Source organism: Microplitis demolitor, chromosome 8 (genome assembly GCF_026212275.2).
Source record: "Microplitis demolitor isolate Queensland-Clemson2020A chromosome 8, iyMicDemo2.1a, whole genome shotgun sequence".
Lineage (NCBI taxonomy): Eukaryota > Metazoa > Arthropoda > Insecta > Hymenoptera > Braconidae > Microplitis > Microplitis demolitor.
The window spans coordinates 5,697,518-5,720,407 of NC_068552.1; the positions used below are offsets into that span (position 1 = coordinate 5,697,518).

Sequence of the window (22,890 nt, forward strand, 5' to 3'; positions counted from 1 at the left end):
GAGCCTTTTTATTTGATTTTCATATATTGTAACAGGGTAAACTTAATAAACATGAATAATTAAACTAATTTGAATTTGAATTTCGTTCCCGCCAATGACCGGCCGATGACCTCGCAAGTTACGAGTAGTATTGCGACTAGTCACCGGGCGTCGCATGAATCACTAAGGCCCGTCCGTTCGTCATTTCCTTAGTCTAAGGTAGTGGGAATAAGTTTCCGGAATGGTGAACGGGAGTGAAATGATATAATGGACTGCGGAACGAAAAACGGGCAGTTTTGCGAAGACGGCGAAAACACCAGGCGAAAACTATCATCAAGGTAAATATATACGTCCGTTCACGCTTCACGTGGAACGAGGCGATTTATTGATTCCTATTTTTCTATTTTGTAAATTATTAGGCCTTTAGGCCGATAATTATCATAAGCAATTATTTAATACAACACTAATACGTACTGTTCATTGACAGGTTATAAACTGAAAAATTTGATTTGGGAGAGAGAGAGAGAGAGGCGGAAAAACTCGAGAGACCCAGACATCACCAGCAGAACAAAGACAGGAGCACCAGAAAATTACTCAGCGCGTCTGGACTTCGTAAAGTAAAATTTATAATTGATTAAGGCCTCTAATTTGATTATTAGAGGGCCGAATTAATTATAAATTGATTACTTAGCATCTTTCTATTGGTTACGTAATTTAGATCGGTAGCTCAAGGCCCGTCGGCCGGTTCAACCACGCGTCTCGAAATTTCCGTAAAATCTTTCCGTATACTCGCCGTTCTGTCGTAACTCTAAATTTATTCTATTCGAGGCCTCTCGGCTCGAATAAAATAAATTTTTCCGCGTAAATTATTTGATAATTAAATTCAATTAAATTCAATAACTTAATAAAAGTATCCAGGCCTGTCGGCCGCTCTAGACAATAATTGTCCGCGTGTAAGATCGTAAATTAAGGCCTTGCGACGCCAACTCACCGGCCGAATGTTCTAGTCAATTTTAACCGTAATTCTAGTCGTAAAATTTAGTCATAAAATATTTATAAAATAATGTTAAAATAATTCTAATTAAAATTATAAAATCAAAAGTAAGACGCTAGAAAATTACGATAAAATTGTCTCGAGTAAAGTTAAGGATGGATTATTTTGTCAGTGAATTAAGTTGAGTGTTAAAATACATAATGAAAATAATTATCAGAAATTTGGAGTAAATTAACTATATATAAATTTTGGAATTGGATATTAATGGGAAAATTATCAGTGGAAAATTAATTAATTAATAATTAAAATAAAACCAAAATTAATTAATTAATAAATATAATTGAATTAAATAAGACAGTGAAAATTAATAAATGAATTAAATAAATCAGGGAAAATAAATAAGAATTAAATAGTTGTGAAATTTTTATACTGAGAATTTTTATTGGTGAAATTTTTATGTCGAGTTTAGAAATTGAGTAAAAGAAAGTGAAGTCATGAATTAAATAAAGTAAAGTAGAGTCAATAATTTTAAGTAAAGAAAAACTGTGTGTGTGATTTAGGTCCGGTGGACATGATAAGGTTATTTTAAATAATTATACATCCAGGGGATGTTTTTAAATTGAAGTTAAGGCTTACCGTCCAGGGGACGAGATAATTTAAGTGGGTGTGTGGGTGTGTGGGTGTAGTAACCGTCCAGGGGACGAGGAAAATTTAGTTTGTCATAAGTAACCGTCCAGGGGACGAGGAATTTAGTTTGCCATAAGAAATTAGTTTGTCATAAGAAATTAGTTTGTCATAAGAAATTAGTTTGTCATAAGAATCCTAGTTTGTCATAAGTAAAATTAGTTTGCCATAAGAAATAAATATTGTCACAGGGTAAGAAAATAAAGCAAGGTGCTTAAATTAAATAAAATTTGAATTAACATTATTTCAGCCTACTCTACGATTCCTCTTCTCACTCACAAAATATTACAAACGACCCTGAGTAATAAATAAAATTAATTTAATTAAAATAAAATCATATAACATCCGGTTCTGGAAGGCCGAGTCCATCTTCCAGTGGCGCCCTAATATTCGACTATAATACTAGGTGCGACCAGACTTGGCAAGATTAGTCTCTCTGTCATAATATCCATTGTAAATTACAGATTTTTTAAACTAATGAAATAAAAGGAATTATAAGCATCCAAAAATACTTATAAATGTGAAAAAACTCAGTTCTCTAGTGTAACAAAATAGTATAGTACACCACTTGGGAAGGAAAATAAGAAAAGCCGCATATCACATGTAATTGTTGGCCGAGGCGAAGCCGATAATTTTTATGGGCAAAAATATCAACAAAGATGGAAAAAAATTTTTCTAATTAATAAAAATGTTTTTCAATTTTTCGAAATTTTGCATTAAAAAATAGATAAAATGAGAAAAAAAATTCTTTTTTAATTTTTTAATGCAAAAATATAGTTGGAAACTTTGAAAAAATATTAGCATTATGAGGACTCGATGCCCGTACCCGATGTTATTTTTTCCGGATAAATCATAATATAACGTAACAAAATGTGCCTGATATCATACTAACTCATCTTTTTTATGGTTTCTGTTGATCATATAATGTCATCGAACTTGGTTTTTAGTTTAAATCATATTATCAACAAAAAAATCGATAAAACGTAGTTTTTAATATTTTTATCGGATATTTCATATTTTATTGTTTCTTACATGAGTCAAAATTTATTTAAATCTTGATTTTTAACCCCGACATTCATTTCTACCTCAATAAACTTATTTTACTGAACATAATCAGGAAGTAAATTTTAAAAACCGCTTCATTGATGATTTTCGATTCTTAAATTTTCAAACTTCAGCATAACAGGTAAATTGTTAGAGCTTGAAAAGATCATAAAAAAACAATTGCATGTGATAGCATTTTCGAGCTCGAAGAGCTCGAAAATATATCTACACTAATGTTTCCGAGCTCTTTGAGGTCGAAAACAGCGGGAAGTTTTGGGGCTGGCCCGCAGGGTCAACCGACAGACCGATTTTTTTTATTATACTGCATTCGAAATAATAATAATAATAATAATAATAATAATAATAATAATAATAATAATAATAATAATAATAATAATAATAATAATAATAATAATAATAATAATAATAATAATAATAATAATAATAATAATAATAATAATAATAATAATAATAATAATAATAATAATAATAATAATAATAATAATAATAATAATAATAATAATAATAATAATAATAATAATAATAATAATAATAATAATAATAATAATAATAATAATAATAATAATAATAATAATAATAATAATAATAATAATAATAATAATAATAATAATAATAATAATAATAATAATAATAATAATAATAATAATAATAATAATAATAATAATAATAATAATAATAATAATAATAATAATAATAATAATAATAATAATAATAATAATAATAATAATAATAATAATAATAATAATAATAATAATAATAATAATAATAATAATAATAATAATAATAATAATAATAATAATAATAATAATAATAATAATAATAATAATAATAATAATAATAATAATAATAATAATAATAATAATAATAATAATAATAATAATAATAATAATAATAATAATAATAATAATAATAATAATAATAATAATAATAATAATAATAATAATAATAATAATAATAATAATAATAATAATAATAATAATAATAATAATAATAATAATAATAATAATAATAATAATAATAATAATAATAATAATAATAATAATAATAATAATAATAATAATAATAATAATAATAATAATAATAATAATAATAATAATAATAATAATAATAATAATAATAATAATAATAATAATAATAATAATAATAATAATAATAATAATAATAATAATAATAATAATAATAATAATAATAATAATAATAATAATAATAATAATAATAATAATAATAATAATAATAATAATAATAATAATAATAATAATAATAATAATAATAATAATAATAATAATAATAATAATAATAATAATAATAATAATAATAATAATAATAATAATAATAATAATAATAATAATAATAATAATAATAATAATAATAATAATAATAATAATAATAATAATAATAATAATAATAATAATAATAATAATAATAATAATAATAATAATAATAATAATAATAATAATAATAATAATAATAATAATAATAATAATAATAATAATAATAATAATAATAATAATAATAATAATAATAATAATAATAATAATAATAATAATAATAATAATAATAATAATAATAATAATAATAATAATAATAATAATAATAATAATAATAATAATAATAATAATAATAATAATAATAATAATAATAATAATAATAATAATAATAATAATAATAATAATAATAATAATAATAATAATAATAATAATAATAATAATAATAATAATAATAATAATAATAATAATAATAATAATAATAATAATAATAATAATAATAATAATAATAATAATAATAATAATAATAATAATAATAATAATAATAATAATAATAATAATAATAATAATAATAATAATAATAATAATAATAATAATAATAATAATAATAATAATAATAATAATAATAATAATAATAATAATAATAATAATAATAATAATAATAATAATAATAATAATAATAATAATAATAATAATAATAATAATAATAATAATAATAATAATAATAATAATAATAATAATAATAATAATAATAATAATAATAATAATAATAATAATAATAATAATAATAATAATAATAATAATAATAATAATAATAATAATAATAATAATAATAATAATAATAATAATAATAATAATAATAATAATAATAATAATAATAATAATAATAATAATAATAATAATAATAATAATAATAATAATAATAATAATAATAATAATAATAATAATAATAATAATAATAATAATAATAATAATAATAATAATAATAATAATAATAATAATAATAATAATAATAATAATAATAATAATAATAATAATAATAATAATAATAATAATAATAATAATAATAATAATAATAATAATAATAATAATAATAATAATAATAATAATAATAATAATAATAATAATAATAATAATAATAATAATAATAATAATAATAATGATAATAATGATAATAATGATAATAATAATAATGATAATAATAATAATAATAATAATAATAATAATAATAATAATAATAATAATAATAATTATAATAATGATAATAATAATAATAATAATGATAATAATAATAATAATAATCATAATAGTAATAAAAATAACAATAATAATGATTATTGATATTATGATTCTTAATATTATTGCCATGGTTACTATTAGCAATAAAAGCTGTACCAATAAAGTGGGGTACAGTTTCATGCATCTTGCGTCAATTTCGTACTTATTTAATTTCCTGTTAAAATTCTATTAAAAGAATCAATTAATTAAGTATAAAAAAAAATAAACATATTGTCAATTGCGGTCTCAAACGCGATACTGCAGAATATACGTAATGTCTATGAAGTACCCATGCTGCCATCTCTTGGATTTATATAGAACGATATTGAAAAAAAAATTAGACAATTACCTCTGTCGCTATCTGGTGTCACAAGCTTAACTATTTTACTGCTGCTGAAGCATAATATGTTTATAAAATTATCACCTAATATTTATAACAAATTTCCTAAGAAAATCACGGAGTGTATCGACGATATAAAAAATTATTTAGATTAAAAATATTATTAGAAAGGGCAGACAAATTTGATTGACGCGTTTTTATCGTTAGTTTTTTTATTATAATTAGAAAATAAACTGTATATCGATCGATAAATAAATCTGTAAATTTTTATGTCAAATTTTGGAAAAACCAAATTCACCTGCCCTCTATTACATCATTTTGGGACCAATATACAGAATATCAGGTTGATATATCAAGTACAATTAAAAAAAAAATTTGTTTGAAAAATTCATTGAACTGTCGGTAACTAATTCTGCAGCCGTTTTCCCTTAATGACTTCGATCGTCATAACGAAGATCGAGAAAAATCAAAAAAATTGGCCGAACAAAAGAACGAAATCGATTTAGGAGTCAAGTATTGGAAGAAATTATTACTCAGCTTCAAAGATCGCCGCGAATACGAACAGGCTTGTCATAAAACTACGTTCATGTTAACCAAGCTATTGTTTAACGCTAACAAACAGCATGGAACTAATAATTGATTTTGTGGGTTTCGAGATACCTGATGGCAAATTTGTGGTGAAAGAACTGTGCGCTACTGATATTTATGATAAAGTGGGTACATATGGTCTTGCACGATGTGAACATTGGTTGTTTGAACCACCTTTGGATCAAGTCGACGTTGCTGTAATTCAGAAAAGTGTTGATCACTGTGGACATCAACATTCAATATCATGGATAGCTGGTTTGCTACCATATAAATTATTGAAAGAAATTTTTGAAATTACGGCCAAACATGCACGATACTTTTACGTATAAGGTGAATGGAAGAAAAAATGGCTTGAATATCTAATGGACACTGCTGTACCAATTATTGACTTAGAAAAAATACCAAGTACCTAGTATGATGCAAAATCATAACAAACATTTTCATAAAATTTAAAAATAAATTGTATAACAAAATTTCAATGTACTTGGTGTGCTTACAAAAGAGTGAAAAAAAACATATTTGATTTTATTAGAAATTAATTTTGCTTGAGTACATGTAGTAACGCACATCAAGTACATTGAAATTTTGCTATACAATTTATTTTTAAATTTTATGAAAATGTTTGTTATGATTTTGCATCATACTAGGTACTTGGTATTTTTTCGATTTGACTTTTTTTTTTTTTGTAAAAAATAATTTTTTTTTACTTGTAAAAAATTTTAAACGTGTACTTGGCGCGACTTTATACAGAGAATCTGTTTTTTGTAGGATTAATTTTTTTTTGTAGTGTTATTATATTTTTCAATTTTTAGTATTATTTGACGCATAATTCATTGTTTGTCAATAATAAAGTATTAATTAGAGATCTATACATATTTTCAACGCAATTACTAAATAAAAATGATAATTGAATTGACCTGTAGATAGCACTAAATTATATATATATATACACTGTAGATCCCTTATTAAAGAGTTAGTTTTTAAATATAGACATTGCGGGTAGCTAGATAGAACATAAGAAAGTTAATCACGGATTACATTTTGAAAATTTTACAATTATCTGATGCATCATCAATAGTTAGTAAATAATAATTACTTAATTAGAGATAATTATACGTATTTTTGAAGCAATTATTACGTAAACATACTTCAACTGATCTACATTTATATCCATACATACATATATATATAGCACTAAGTTGCCCGATTTTGGTACTGTTTAGCGGATATAACTTTATATACAACAGAACGAAATTCAAAATTTTGACGTTATTATTGACTACAAGTTGTTACCAACATTCCTAGAAAGTTGACGATAATCGACTGCCGCAACCTGACGCCTACTTTCTGAGAAAATTGAAGTTAACTTTCTGTCAACCCTGTCAACTAAGGGAATGCCAGCTGCTGGCACACATTTTCTCAGAAAATAGGCGACTAATTGCCGTCAACTTATGGAAATGCCAACAATCTTTGCGGCCAACTTGATAACAAGTTGCTGCAGTTGGTTGCCACTAGCTCGCTTCCAACTTGATTATCAGAAATCGCTTATGGCTGAAGTTGTATATCTCAGCTCCACTTACTTAACTCTTCATTATAAACCAACTCAATGTAAACCGATCTGATTTATTCTGATTGCAATCGTTTTTTGGTCGTTTGTCGATCAATGTCGGTCTATCAAAGTTGTTTGTGAGTTAATTGCTTACTTATGAAAAAGAAAATAAAAATTAGCCTTTAATTTTTTCCATTTGACCCCTCTACTTCGATATTTTCTTAATTTTCCCATTTAAATCACTAGGAAATCATTTGTCGATAATTGCCGGTTAAAACAAAGAGAACAGTAATTTATTTATAATAAAAATGTAATTAAGAAACTAGATTTGCCATTAGTAGTCTTCAATAAAAATAATATTTTTTTTTTGTATAACGATAATAAATCTTCCGATTAAAAATAATTATATGTTTCCATTCGTTAAAAACCCGATTTTCAAATTTTGCTAATAAGGTATTGACAGGTAGCGCCACAATGTTAGATGTACGAAATAACCCTCAAAGCCACCTTAGCTTGAAATTGATAGTAATTTGATAATTAAAATTATCGAAGTTTGCTGTCCGAATTGGCCGACAATTTAATATCAAAACTTGGAAAAAAAATTAACGGTTGATTTTTCCTTAATTTAGAGGTCACTTTTTGATTACTAGAAAAAAACTCTAATAAAAGTTCCCATGAAGTTTTCGTCAAATGTCTGATAACTTCGGGCTTTTCCGTTTTTGACGGTATTTTATATACGACTTTTAAAATAAATTTGGATTCGAATTCGGGTAGTAAGTTTACGTCAAATTGTATCACAAGTATTATGCAAATTCTCGTCAATAACGGAAGAGCCCGAAGTTGACAGACATTTGACGAAAATTTCGAGGAAACTTAAATTTTGCTAAGTAAACTGTACGATTAGGGAATATCCTTACAATTAGCATTGATTTTTTGTAATATTACTCGATTAACATGATTGTACGAATAATTATTATTGTACGGCTAAGTAAGTAGAGCTCATTTTGGTACGTCCTAGCGAATATAACTGCGATATCGAGAAGTTTAAATATTTTAAATAGACACCCTAATACCACAGTTTGTTTAGCAAAAGTTTCCTGGGAAATTTCATCAAATATCCGTCAACTTCGGTCAATTCTGTTTTCGAGGACAATTTATATACAACTTGCTATACAATTTGACGTAAATTTACTACCCGAACTAAAATGCAAATTCATTTCGAAAGCTTACTAGAAAAATTTTTCGTCTATTTCCAGGTAAATTTTTACTCCAATTTATTGTTAATTTCACTTGAAAAATTGTAAACTATTTTTTTATATTCAAGTTGTAGACATTTTTAAGTATAAATTTGATTACCTTCTTAAATGGTAAGAATGAACATTACCGAGTTTTATGTGTAGCAAAAAGTGTTACCTCGAAATTGAGCAAAAATTAACCGTATGTTTTTCTTTTTAACTTTCGCTGTTAAATTGGCGGCAAATTAGTGCAGCAAATTTTCAGTAATTTCAATGTCAAATTACTGTCAATTTCAATCTAAAATAGCTATACGGAGTTGTTCAATTTAATTTTATTTAAGCTAATTGGTAAAAAATTGACATTAGTTTGATTGAAACAGTTGTCAAGTTTTTTCTTCTACTTATGACAATTCGCATGCAACTCACAACAATTTCAAGTAAAACTAAAGTAAGATGTATATTTTTTTCTGTAGTATTTATGCAAAATCGGGGAAAATTGATTGAAATTATAATAATGAACACTGACTTCAAATAAAGAAAATTCATCTTAAATATCAAAACGGATTTATTTATGATTATGAAACGAATTTATTTATGCTCATAAAAAATTTGCATACGAAACTATAGTGAAAAATACAGACTAAAGCACCGCTGGTGGCGCACAAATGAATCATTGCTATAATAAAATTTCAATGTTTTACTGCATCATGGCATTTCTTATGACTTTTTATTCTCTGGCAGTGCCCTTTTTGCATGAAAAAATTTTAAAAACGTCTAAATTGGGGGTGTTATAGTATATGCTGGCCTAATTTCAATATTTAAATTAGTTCTCATAACTAAAATGAATAAAGTTTCATAATTTTAAGACGAACAATCAATTATCTTTCGAATATAGAAAGAATTTTTTGAAAATTTACTGTTTTAAGAAAGTTTATAAAAATGAGTGCTAGAATGAGCCAAAAACCACTTTGTCTACGGTATATAGTAGTACGGTAGCTCGCGCCATGACACTTCACACATATACATGTGTTTAAACGTGTACTTGGCGCGAGACCCTACCGTGTCTCCTGATTATACTCGACTATGCGGTCATGTATGATGAGACAATAAGCTGATGTCTGCGCAGGAAATTGATTTGTAGATTCAAATTCCAGATGAATGTCCACTGGTCCAGATTTTATTGATTCGTTTTGTTTCGAGCAATCGATAACATACAGTGGTGCTTGTTCCAAAAATTTCTTCTTCGTTAGCAGTGGCTCAGGCTCTTTGTTGTAGTATGAAATTTGGGAATTTATATACATGTTATACAACAGAGCATATTGATTGTTTGCAATGTTGAGGTTTAAATTCTCATGAGGATAGCTCTGAGAGTTTAAAAATAATTTTATATCTCTGATGTTGCAGTGATCAAACACGCTGGCATTTTCAGTTGCATCATTTTTTCTTGCTGATTGAAATCCAAGGATTACAAAACGTGGTTTCTCGAGTTGCATAGATGTTTTGACAGCTCAAATGTGCTTCAAAGTATTGGGTAATAGTGGATACTCGTACAGCTCCCAAGCCCGGAAACTGATTGAGATAGCTGAATCACTTGTGATAAAATTCAAAGCTTCAATTTTTTGATTATCAGCCATAGTCACATATGGTACAATCCGCTCAATTTCTTGCAGCGTAATTCTAACAGCTTCAGCATGAGCTCCAGCAGCAGGTGTAGCCACAATGTATGCATTTAAATCAGCATTTGATCTTATTAATATTAATTCATGCTTTGCATTGATGACAACTTTATAGTAATCTTCAGCAAATCCAAACAAAAGACTCAATGGTATAGATACATCAAAGTAGCCATTGTCATTGTGTAATTTGTGGACAGCTTCATGCACAATCCAACCTTAATTTTCTAGTGTATTTTGTTGAGCTGGACTCAGTGATGTACATCTTTTCATGAGACTTGATGCCGACATTTTTATTACGATCAATCTCAACACCATTGAGCTCGTAGTGTATTTCTTCAAACATATGACCTACTGTCATATTTACCATGTAAGTAGTTGCACTTACAGCTGTACCATCAGACTTTGTGAATTTTCCGTACACATACAGTGTACTTTTACTTGGAAGTAGAAATAAATCTTGATGTTGAACAGCAATTCTTATTTCATCGCTGTTGTTGAATGTTGATGAAGCATACGGGAGATGATCATGTGCTTCATAGTGTGCAATCGACTCATTAAAACTGATTTGTCTTTGAATATTTAAGATTTCTGCCACCATGGTCGTGTACACGTCAAACAACAAAAATAAATTTTTATTTTCTTAATTTTCCACGTAATTTTAGTCCTAGGCTCTGAAGAAACTGAGCGTTCTGATGTGTTAACACCTTGTGAGGTACTCGGTGACTGATGTTGCTCGACCATGTTGCTGTCGTTTTATACCCAGCACCACTTTTTGTTTCATACACGATACCCATTATTTTATAGACTTTAAATGCAGTCTGATATTTCGTATTGCTTGTACGGCGATCGGCAGATAAATGACGTGAGATGGTAATTCAACAATCATATATCCTGGTGGTACACTTAGAAAAAATTCATGAATAGTGTGAACTTTGTGTTCATTTATGTAAGCGCCTGATGTGATGTTGCACTCAACCCTCAGAGCATTGAGTTTTAATATCTTCACTGATAAATCTGATGAGTGAGTTTTATGTGGTGTCAGCTTTCAGTTTGTAAATCCCAGTTGTCTACCAATAGAATCTTGAGGTGTAAAATTTACAAATTGATCAAACTTAACTTCACTTCTGTGACGGGGTGACCTGGTGTTCGACTACAAGGTCAGCAAAAATTAAATTTCGCGCCATTTTATTTTGCGCATCCGCCCTCGCGCTGGAGGTATGTAGTTTCGCAGTGTGACAACAGGGGGTGGATCAGGCACACCTCGTCGCCAGACGCCAGAAAAAATGATTTTCAACCTAGAAACCGAGCTGAGCAGTCGCTCAACCTACTGAACTAAGCGTTTCATAAATCTACTGGTGCTAAAGTTTAATATTGTCAGGCAAACACCTTTTTGGTTAAGTTGATCCTGGTAAAGTTTCTTTTGGTCTTCGTTTTCTGTCCAATTGTTCCAAAGGAGGATTCAGAGAATGGCTCAACACCTGGGACAAGTCGACGTAAGTTCCTTGGAATAGAGGTTAAATTTATATTTCAACAAAATTTGTCAAACACGTGAGGGAATTTTTCCTAAATCATTTATCGTCTTTTATTAATTTAATTTATTTATATACATTTATTTAATTGATTTCTATATTTTAATTGATTTATCCAATCGCTGTGCATGCCAAACTTTCATTTGTCGTCCGTACTTCCTCGTCACTATACGAATAAATCTAAATTAAGTTCAGTAAATATTAATTTATAATTATTAATTCAAAATAATAAAATAAAATAATAATAGAATTGAATATCCGAGTGAGAATCATCAGGCCTGACGAAAGAGTGTCGCGCATGCGCAGTGGAACTCTGTTTGGTTTCTGCAGTAATTAAATTTATGAATTAATTTTCCAAGGACTAACGAATTTCAACTACTCATTATTAATTGAAGAAACAATTAATTGTAATAAATTTATTCTATCTATATTTATTTATTCTTTAATTATTTCATCCCATTTTCACTATCCTAAATCGAGCCGCGTACTCGGCTATATCAGGCATTTACGAACCCGGTGCTCAACATCCACACGAGCATTTTCAGAAGGGCTGTCCGAACCTCCTGGTACGGGGAAGCAAGGGCGGACCCTTACACTTCTCAATTCATTATTATTGGCTTTTATGCTGATGCTGAGTCTTTGTAATTTCTTTTGAATGTATTTTTCAATCTCAGTGATTTCGTAACTTCGTGTTGGTATTGTCAAGACTCTCTCTTCAACAGTTTCATATTTTTCAGCTTCTATATTTTTACTCATTGTATTATTATTTTCAGTTACTGAGACATTGTCATCAAACTTTGTAATTATTGTGGCATTTCTTTTTACTCTTTTTTTTTTTGACTACTTTTTTCTCATCAATATTATTTGTATCAATTTTTTCGATATCAATATTATCCACAGGATAAGAGACATAGAATTTATTAGCACCAACATCAATATTGGGTATTGAGTTAAATGTTAATAACTCTACAAGTCCCAGAACATAATTTTTAGTTGGTGATAATTCAATTGGAGGGAAGTAGTTGGCCTCCAACACGGATGTGGATCCCGTCAGCGTTAATGTGAATGATTCAGCCATGACCGATGTGTTGTACACAGAGTCACATCAATTTATAGTTGTCCAATGAGAAATTTGAGACACAAATATCCCCATATTATTGTATCAAAATCCTGATATCTTTTGTGATTATATTTTTCGCTACCAACATCGAGATATTCTATAAGATCTTGTGGTGGTTGTAAATTACCGAAACTGTCAAAATAAATAACTTTATCATTATTTTTCTTGTATGCAACCCAATGATTACCAGGTCCGAGTTTATCATCAAGATTAATAATAGCTGATTTATTTTTTCTTGGTCCAGTTTCAGGCAAGTCATTTATCATAAAAACACCACGAAAGTTTAGAATTTTTAGAGCTTTATCATATTTCAGTAAATCGATGTTTGTGAGTGCTCGATGTGGTAGCTCTACTTGTTTTTTGACTTGCATCATCTGCCTACTGGATATGGTCTCAAGTATAAGCCCATACCACGTCTGTAAGGTCTCAAGTACAAACCTTTACCCATGGATATTTGTTCCATTTTTAAATTATGTCGTTTGCTCTCCTCTAATCGATTTTTAGCAGCACGCATCATTCACAGCTTTTGCTATACCAGCTGCACCTCCAGCTAAAGCTCCTGTTGCACTCAGGCCGGCAAAAAGTGGTATTAAAAATAGTAGTACACCACCAACTTTAGATGGAACTGGTAAGATCCGTGGCAGCCGGATATTTTTTTTCCCACCAGATTTTGTAACTGCCTGACGAGCTCCTTTGAACGCTGTTTTGATTGGATCACCACCAGGAGTCATGGACTTTTTAGCAGCTGTGACAACTTGTCTTAGTGCTACTTGTTTATTTATACTGGTCTTTCTCTTCTTAGTCTTTCTTTTGCCAGCCTTTCTCTTGCTAGGCTTTCTCTTGCCAGCTGTTCTCATCTTCAACCCCATACACAATCTTTTTTTCATCTTCATGATTTTATTTACACTCCACACAGCAGCTTTTTCGACAATACCAGCGTTTTTTGCTTGATAACGTTGCCACGCTTTCTCAGCATGTATTTGATCAGCCTCGTGACGTGCTGCCAAATTTTCACGATTATATGAGTATGCGATATCGTGTTCTTTACATGCAGCGTCCAGAGGATTAATTCCAGGATCTCCACGAGCTAATCTCTTGGCTAGCTTTGTGCCTGGTCCACAGTACTGGTATCCAGGTATATGTAGTTCAAATGGTAGTTTATTGATTGTACTGTTTACGAAACCTCTACCTCTGGTCTCTACACGTCTGCTTTCCATAGTAGCAGCATCATGAGTAGCTTAAAATGATATGAAACCTGGTACTTATAGCTGACTGAGTGAGTTAATGTTGTAATCGCAAACTATCAACATGAAGTTTAAAAGTCAAGAGGCCAAGTTGTCAGTAATAAATTTTGATCGAATTGTTCAAGGTACAGGAGTGAAAAAAGTCAAGAGACACGGTGCTTTATTGCCAAACAGTGTACGTGCTATATTTTGTGGTCCATCGAATTGTGGAAAAACAAATGCTCTGCTCTCACTCATCATACACATCAACGACTTAAGATTTGATAATATTTATCTCTACTCAAAATCTCTGAACCAGCCGAAAAATACATTTTTAGGATCACTACTTAAATCAATAGAAGGTATTGAATTTTTTACATTCAACGAGCACGAAGAAGTACTGAAACCGGAAGATGCAAAACCAAACTCATTGATGATGTTTGATGATGTCGCTTGTGAAAAACAAGATCATATCAAAGCATAAATTGTATGGGTCGACATAAAGATGGTCACAGTTTTTATCTCTGTCAGACTTACACACGTATCCCTAAACATTTGATACGCGGCAATCCAAATTTTATAGTTCTCTTTCGACAAGATGAGATGAACTTGAAACATGTGAATGATGATCATGTAAATACTGACGTGTCATACAATTTATTCAAAGACTTGTGTTCAGCATGTTGGAATGGTAAATATGGTTTTGTAGTGATTGACAAAGACAGAGCTAAATAGGGGAAGATATAGAAAAGGATTTGACTGTTTTATTAGTATAAGTTAACTTGTACTTGATGAATAGTAATCAGAGATTAAGTGAACTCTAAGGTATCAACATGAAGACCGAGGAACTTTCAAAGCAGAGAGATGTCTTACATCAGATATCTCAGGCTAGTGATGCTATCCAACGGAAACACAGAATGCTCAAGTTGGGTAAAGACACAGCTGAGAAAGCAATGGGTGAAATGTTCAAGCCTATTGTTACACCTCTGCAGAGTCTAGTCGATTCGTCTAAGCATAAAATCACACAAGAAATCAAGCTAAAAGTCAAATAAGAATTTAAAGATGATAATATAACGGTGAATAATGATACAGAACTTGATGATGCTAGTAATTATGATAGTATTATCAGTAATGATAGAAGTGGGACTCTGGAAGAAACACAAGTACTTCCTGCGGCATCGAGTACCCCCGCTAAGCCAGTGAGCGGTGAAATAAAATCATATTTAGCTAAAGTGTACAGAAGAAGTAAAGATATTGATATGAGATAATGGTATTCGTCGACGTTTTAATGATTTTTATATTGGTGATTCTGAAATAACTTTTGACGATAATGAGATTAGCATAAAAAATAAAAATTACTCTGTGACTCCTGGTTTATTGGAATCATTATTAAAAAAATCGCCGGATGATTTAAAAGTCACGCAGAATGATATAAATAAATATCTCGAAATTATTAAAATGACAAATACTCATAGAAAAAATTATAAACTAGATGGTAGTTTTTATGAAGACTCGACAATCAAGTATAATAATTATATTGCCGAGTTTCTCGATAAAAATACAAACTTATCAAGAGGTAAAGGATTACTGAATTTTATGATTGCGAAAAAGAAAAAATTACGTATGGATTATGTCTACTGGGATGATCCTAATGAACTAGTTGACCATCTGCGTTTACTCATGGCATCTCAAACAGCTTGAAATCCAAGTCACACCAATGAAATTATATCAATTATCGAAGAGCTACGAGAAGCGGGGATTATTTATTAGCAGTCGATGCATCAAATTTATGTCATTTACACGCCAACTGTTGAAGTGAAAATAGCAAAAAATGAGTATCGATGTTTTTGGACGGTCGCTACTAACTGATGCTGCAATCAGTGGATCACCAGGACCACCTGGACGAGGATTTTAAATAACTGTTGATGGATAGTATGATGTTGAGAATAAGAGATTGTGTCATTTGGGCAAACCTGCTGAAGACAGTGATGCAGCAACTGTAAAATTTCTTCTTGTGCACAAAGAGCTGTCTCTATTGTATAATAGTATGACGAATGATCAGAGATCATTTCACACTTGCACTCTCAAGTGGTAACACTGGACTCTGCTGTTGCGCTTTTAAAAAAAGAAAATCAAGAATTAAAAGATGTTATAAAACGTATAAAGTCACGAAAAGAATTAATTATTAGAAATACACAGCGAATAAAAGAATTGGAAGCTAAAATTCTTGTTGACAATGGAGGACAAAAAATCAGTAATAGCATATGAGCTGCACAAACCAGCACGCAGAAATTATCAGCGTCGTCATGTTGACATACGAGCACTTGATGAAACTTGGCAAGCTGATCTAGTTGAAATGATTCCTTATGCAACAGTAAATAAAGGAAAGAAATATCTGCTAACTATCATAGATATTTTTTTAAAGTATGCTTGGGCTGTACCGATTAAAAGTAAAAGTGGCAGTGATGTCACTAGTGCAATGAAATCTATATTTCAACGAGGACGTGTACCAAAAAATCTGCATGTTGATCAAGGCAAAGAATTTTATAACAAAGAATTTCAAGAACTTATGAAACGTAAAAACATCAACATGTACTCCACATTCAGCAACTTGAAGGCATCAATATGTGAACGTTTTAATCGAACACTTAAGACTAACACGTGGCGTCAATTCACCGCTCGTGGCAATTATAAGTGGATTGATATATTGGAAGATTTAGTACACAAATATAATACTAGAAAACATCGTACTATTAAACTGGAACCTATTGATGTAACTGCTAAAAATAAAAAGCAGATATTTGAAAAAATATACAAACCTCTTCAAACTCAGCGACAAGCACAAAAAAATAAATTCAAAGTTGGAGACAAAGTTCGAATCAGCAAGTACAAACATTTGTTTGAAAAAGGCTACACACCCAACTGGACTACTGAAATTTTCACAATCAAGACAGTGCAGAATACAAATCCAACAATGTACAAGCTTGTAGACTATCAGGATAAGCCAATTGAAGGTGGATTTTATGTTGAAGAACTCAGCAAAGTCAAGCATCCAGATGTCTATCTAATTGAAAAAATTATAAAAAAACGTGGAAATAAATTATATGTAAAGTGGCTCGGCTTCGACAGCTCACACAACACCTGGATTGATAAATCAGACCTGTAAAACTTATATTCTAATAATTAAAACCAAATTTTTAATTGTATACATACATTTTTTTTCTTTTATTTTCAAACCTTAAAACTAATTTTACAAATTAGATAATAAATATGTATATATAATTATTTACATAAAATTTTTATTTTTAATAACAATTTTTACAAACTTATAACTATTTACATTAATTTTTTCTTTTTTCTAGTTATTCCTTCTTCATCTACAATTATATCATCAACACTCGGCACTTTGTAGCCCCATGGTAAAGTGTCGTGGCTACCGTCGATAAGCTGGCGCTTATCATCAGCCCAACTTAGCGCTATTTCATTTTGTACAACAGTTTTAACATTATGTTTTTCACTCTAAATTAAATACTGGTTTTTCGTTAAATTTACATGATTTTTCAAGCATCGCTTGTAATCATCAAAGGTGATTGTTCGCAAAGTTGGACCTTTCACTCCCTTTGCTCGCTTTTTGGCCTTTTCATTTTTATATGTCTTAAATGCATATAATTTAGCCTTAAGTCAAGTGAATTCAGTCATAATTTCACCATTCTTTTTATCTTTCATTAGACCCAGAACTTTTTAATTTGCTAGCGGCATGTTGTAAATGTTATCAGCCGGGTAGTCTGAAGTAATAAACTTTGAAATATCACGTTTGATGGTTTCAAATATATCTGGTACAGTAAAGTGATCAATTAAGCTATCTGTATCAGTGTACATTAATTTAGACTCTTCATTTTTAAAATTTTGTGTGACATAATTATAATGGAAGTCATAAATAACAGTTTTCGATAAATCCAATATTGCAAAGCCAACATAAATTGGTTTATTAACAAAGACTTTTGCTTGCGTTAGTTCAATTATAACCATATCTTCATCAAAAATGGTAAGACTATGGAAATTTGGTTTACAAATCAAAGCTTTGGCACCAAATCTTCCGGTCTATTTAGTTGTTAATTGAACATCTTTGTATTTTCGAACGTTTTCCACAGTCTTACCAAATACAGCGTTGTTTATTAGTTTAAAAAAAGTTTTTTCAAACTCATTTTTGGCTGATTTTCTGCAGTCAGTATTTTTATCAATATATGATTTAAGCTAAGCAGACAGTTCGAATTTAAGAACTCTGTGTATTTTTCTTAAGTTTAATCCTAACTCTAGACACTGTTGCAAATTTCTATAGTGTATTACATAATTTTTTTTATTATACAAAGTAATTGATAGTTTAGAATATTTACTTCCTGGCGGTACAAAATGCTCAGGACACAGAGGCAAGTCCTTGTGGACTTCGTGTAATTCTTCAGGATATTCTAAATCTACTTCTGATATATATCCTATATTTACATCATCATTAAAAAATTTATCTAAATTATCTACATCCTCTACCTACTCAAATGAGCCTTTTGGTAGTAGCATACTTATTGCCGCGCCATACAAATTATTTACATCATAGTACATGAGATAAGATTCAGCCTTGCTAGGATCGAAATCTTTACCCATGTACCGATTATTAGCAGCAGCACACCAGTTAGAACACTGAGATACTCCACCTCTGATTCTTTTTTCAACGAAAAGTAACATTTCAGAGTCGGTCAGAAGCTCAAGCTCAACACCAGTGTGTTTCAGCATCGCATCAAAAGCAAGTCCCGGTGCAGTATAGTAATGTAGCGGATCTAGACTGTAAGTTTTGAAACAGCTGCTACGAAAATTCTCGATAACATCAGCTAACAGAAGTACATCAGTTTTAAGATATGAATCTGAGTAATCACCGAGAGTTTGAACGTTAAACTTATCCCAAACTAAATTTGCAAAAAAATAATCTTCATCAGAAATATCATTATCAGTTAATTTAGAAAAAAATTTGTCTTTATCAGGCAACTGTTTGTCATTAAGTTTATCTACATTATCAACATACTCATACGGGAATACACCTTTACGTGTGACTAATTCAAATTATTCTGGATCAGGGTAGTGAAGTTTTGTGATTTGCTTATCATCATCACCCAGATAAGAAGCTAATTTTTCAAGGCTTGATGCCATAAATCTGAATGAGTCTATAAATCGTAATGTCACTGAAGTATTTTCAATTGATTTTGTGAAAGATATATATTTTTCTTTATTTATTGGTACTAAAGTTACACCACCTTTAATTAATGTAGCTAAACTTTTAATTAAAAAAAGTGAATCATAACCGGATAAATTGTGAAAAACTATGGATATAATATGAGGCTTTGGATAATTAACATTACAAGAAATATGTGCTAGACCACGATAATTACCGGTAAAGTGACAATGATCATAACAATTATCCTTATTTGAAGAAAATGATCTTTCACATATATGACAAAGAGTTGCCTGATTATGACTTTCTTGCTGATGTTTAGTTAGTTGCTTCATAACTATAGGATTTTTTTAAATATTGTTCAACTTCAATTGCTAAATTTTCTAGTCTTTTTGTAAACCATTCAATACATGTTGGTGATCGATTTATTTCGAATTTGGATAATTTATTATCATAACTACAATGATGATAGAAAGCTATACTATGCGAGACCTGCTTTTGTGTTTCATCATCTTGTGATTCAAGTTCACATTCTAGGTCCGCGTATACAACAAACGGAACAGTGTCTTTACATTTATAATTTTTAAATTTCAAAATTTTATCATTTTCATCTGGAAATTGCATTTGAACTTTATTAACTTTATAACAGACTGCTTTGTGATTTTCAAAAGGTTTTTCATATCTAAAATGATTTAAACATTTGTCGCAAAAGAATAATTTTGACTGTGAATCTGATATTTGGCTTCTAACTAATCGAGATAAATTTTTTATCAATATAAAATGAAATTTGGGTTCAAGAGTTTTTAAATCTTCAGATATATTTAAATTCACATTTTGTTGAACCATTAAAAGATGAATAGTTTCTTCATCAGATTTTAAATTGTTACTTGAATAGAGAGGAATAATTACTTCTTTCTTCGGTTTTTTTACCAGTAAATTCAGACTCAATACCATAAACATTAATGGATAAATTATTTAATTTTTCAAATTTAGGAATGTCTTTGATAGATATAGGAAATTTAATACCTTTATGCTTAAGAATTGAGCTGAAATGGTTGTATTCTAAAGTTCTCTTGGGGTTTGAAACAGGCTGATGTAACGCTGCATTGACGCACCATAGAAAACAAAACTCATCAAAATTCTGTATATTTAGTGCTGCTTTTTTATCCCGGATATCCTTGGACAGCATGACAAACGTTGAATCACCAGCTTGAAGAGGTGCATATCTTGACATCGTGATGACCAAATTATTTATTTCAATCAAACTCCACCCAGAATCTTTTTGATTGAAGTCTTCAACTTTTTTTAACAATTTCTCATACACATTGTCCGTATACCAGTTAGCAAGAGATGTTGCAGGTTAAATTTCACTGATTTTAATGTTGAATGATTTTGTTTCTTCAACAGTATTTTCATTTTTGGCATTTCTGAATTTGCAAAATAATTCTACACTGACTTTAAGACGTGCAACATCATTCAACATATCTTGAACTTTTTCAGTCACTAAATTTTGAGAATCAGTTAAAAAAAGTTCTCAAATCGGTGTGGGCTTGATTCACTACACAGCCAGTCTTGATGTTATTCGCAAATGCGTTTTCCAGGTCTTGCTATTTAATTAAATTATTTCTTGCACTCAAGTCACCACCGGTAACTTAAACACTAAGACGAGAAAATTGATCGCCATACCAGCACAGTAGTACAATATTTGCTTGCACACTTCTTTTGACTTGGACACTTGTTTGCTGGTCCAACAAAATGTCATTAAAATGAGTAATTGTGTCAACACACATTTGGTAGCACTTTTGACATTGTTCTTCATTCACTGCGTCTTGTTGCAAATCATTAAATGACTTTGCTACTGTGTCCACTAAACTTTGAATTCCATCAATAATACCACGAGATTGCGCCATCTTTGGTGAAATTGTTTCTTATTCGATCACTAATTTACTCGATTAAATATTTCTGCTTAAAGTTTTTGAATGTGCAAAATAGCTGTATAAAGTTTGAACCGTTCTTTAACTCAGAAAGAATAAAAATTTTTATTCACAATTGTTTATAAATAATTATTATTAAAATAATTTTCTCTCTCTCACACAGAGTTTTTTTTTTCACTTATCAACAAATTTTTCACCACAAAAATCTTTTAAGCACGAAAGTTTTATGTTAAAAATTTAGTAAAAAAAAAAAATCACTTGAAATATTGATTATTAAAAATCAAAATAATTCTAAATTACAAGGAATTTCACACAAAATCAACAGAGTGAATACACGGAGTTATGTACTTCACTGCCAGACTTGTACTTCTTTTTAATGAAGTACGCTTTTACGCACGTCTTTTTATAGGCATCAATTGCGTAGAAATTTTATAGTTCTGAAAAGTACCAACCCTATAAAATGAAATCCCCAGAAAGTTGTAAATCCCCTAGAAAATGACAATAATTCCCTAGAAAAGGATAGAAATTCCCTGGATTGTATCAACATAATCTAAGATCTAGTTGGCGTGACGGAGAGTTTGACGTCATCTATTACGCAGTTAAAAATTAAACGAGATGACGTTTTGATCTAAAAATAGAATCGAGTGAGTCATCATCTAAAAGTAAACATTCTACTGCGCAGTTAAAAATTGAAATAACAATGGAAAGTTTTTTCCTCAGAACTGGATGAGTCATCATCTAAAAATAAAAATTCTACTACGCAGTTAGAAATGAACATTCTACTATGCAGTTATCTTAAACAAAGAATATTTTTCAGCCAATGAAATTGAAGATTATTAATTAAAAATAGTGTGGTGGGGAGAATAATAAAATAAAAAATAGCTGAGCTGTATTAATACTTCAGTTGCTCTCTGACCGTTGCTGAGATACAAGCTATAAAAATGGAAATGATACTAGAAGGGCAAGGATTCAAAGGATCCCATAATCAATTTATCGTGAAAGAACTTGCTATAATTACGATTCAACATGAGATTGAAAGATTTGAAGAGTTATCATGTACACTATTTCAACCACCATATGATTGGGAATTGCTACCACATCAATGTAAACGTCAAAACACCTGGATCATTTATAATCATCATGGGATCACCTGGAATGCTGGAAAGACACCATATTCTAAAGGACATGAAGTTTTTGATCATGTGAAAAGTAA

The 22,890-nt window shown here is 29.2% G+C and overlaps 1 protein-coding gene across 1 annotated transcript; it reads left to right on the forward strand.

The window, feature by feature from the left end:
- Positions 1–3,042: 3,042 nt before the first annotated feature.
- Positions 3,043–4,668, forward strand: LOC128668372 (GATA zinc finger domain-containing protein 14-like; the record flags this gene model as incomplete). Its single annotated transcript, XM_053741148.1, has 1 exon — positions 3,043–4,668. A coding segment is annotated over one exon (1,626 nt), but the record flags the coding sequence as incomplete, so codon positions are not given.
- Between the last annotated feature and the right edge of the window lie 18,222 nt (positions 4,669–22,890).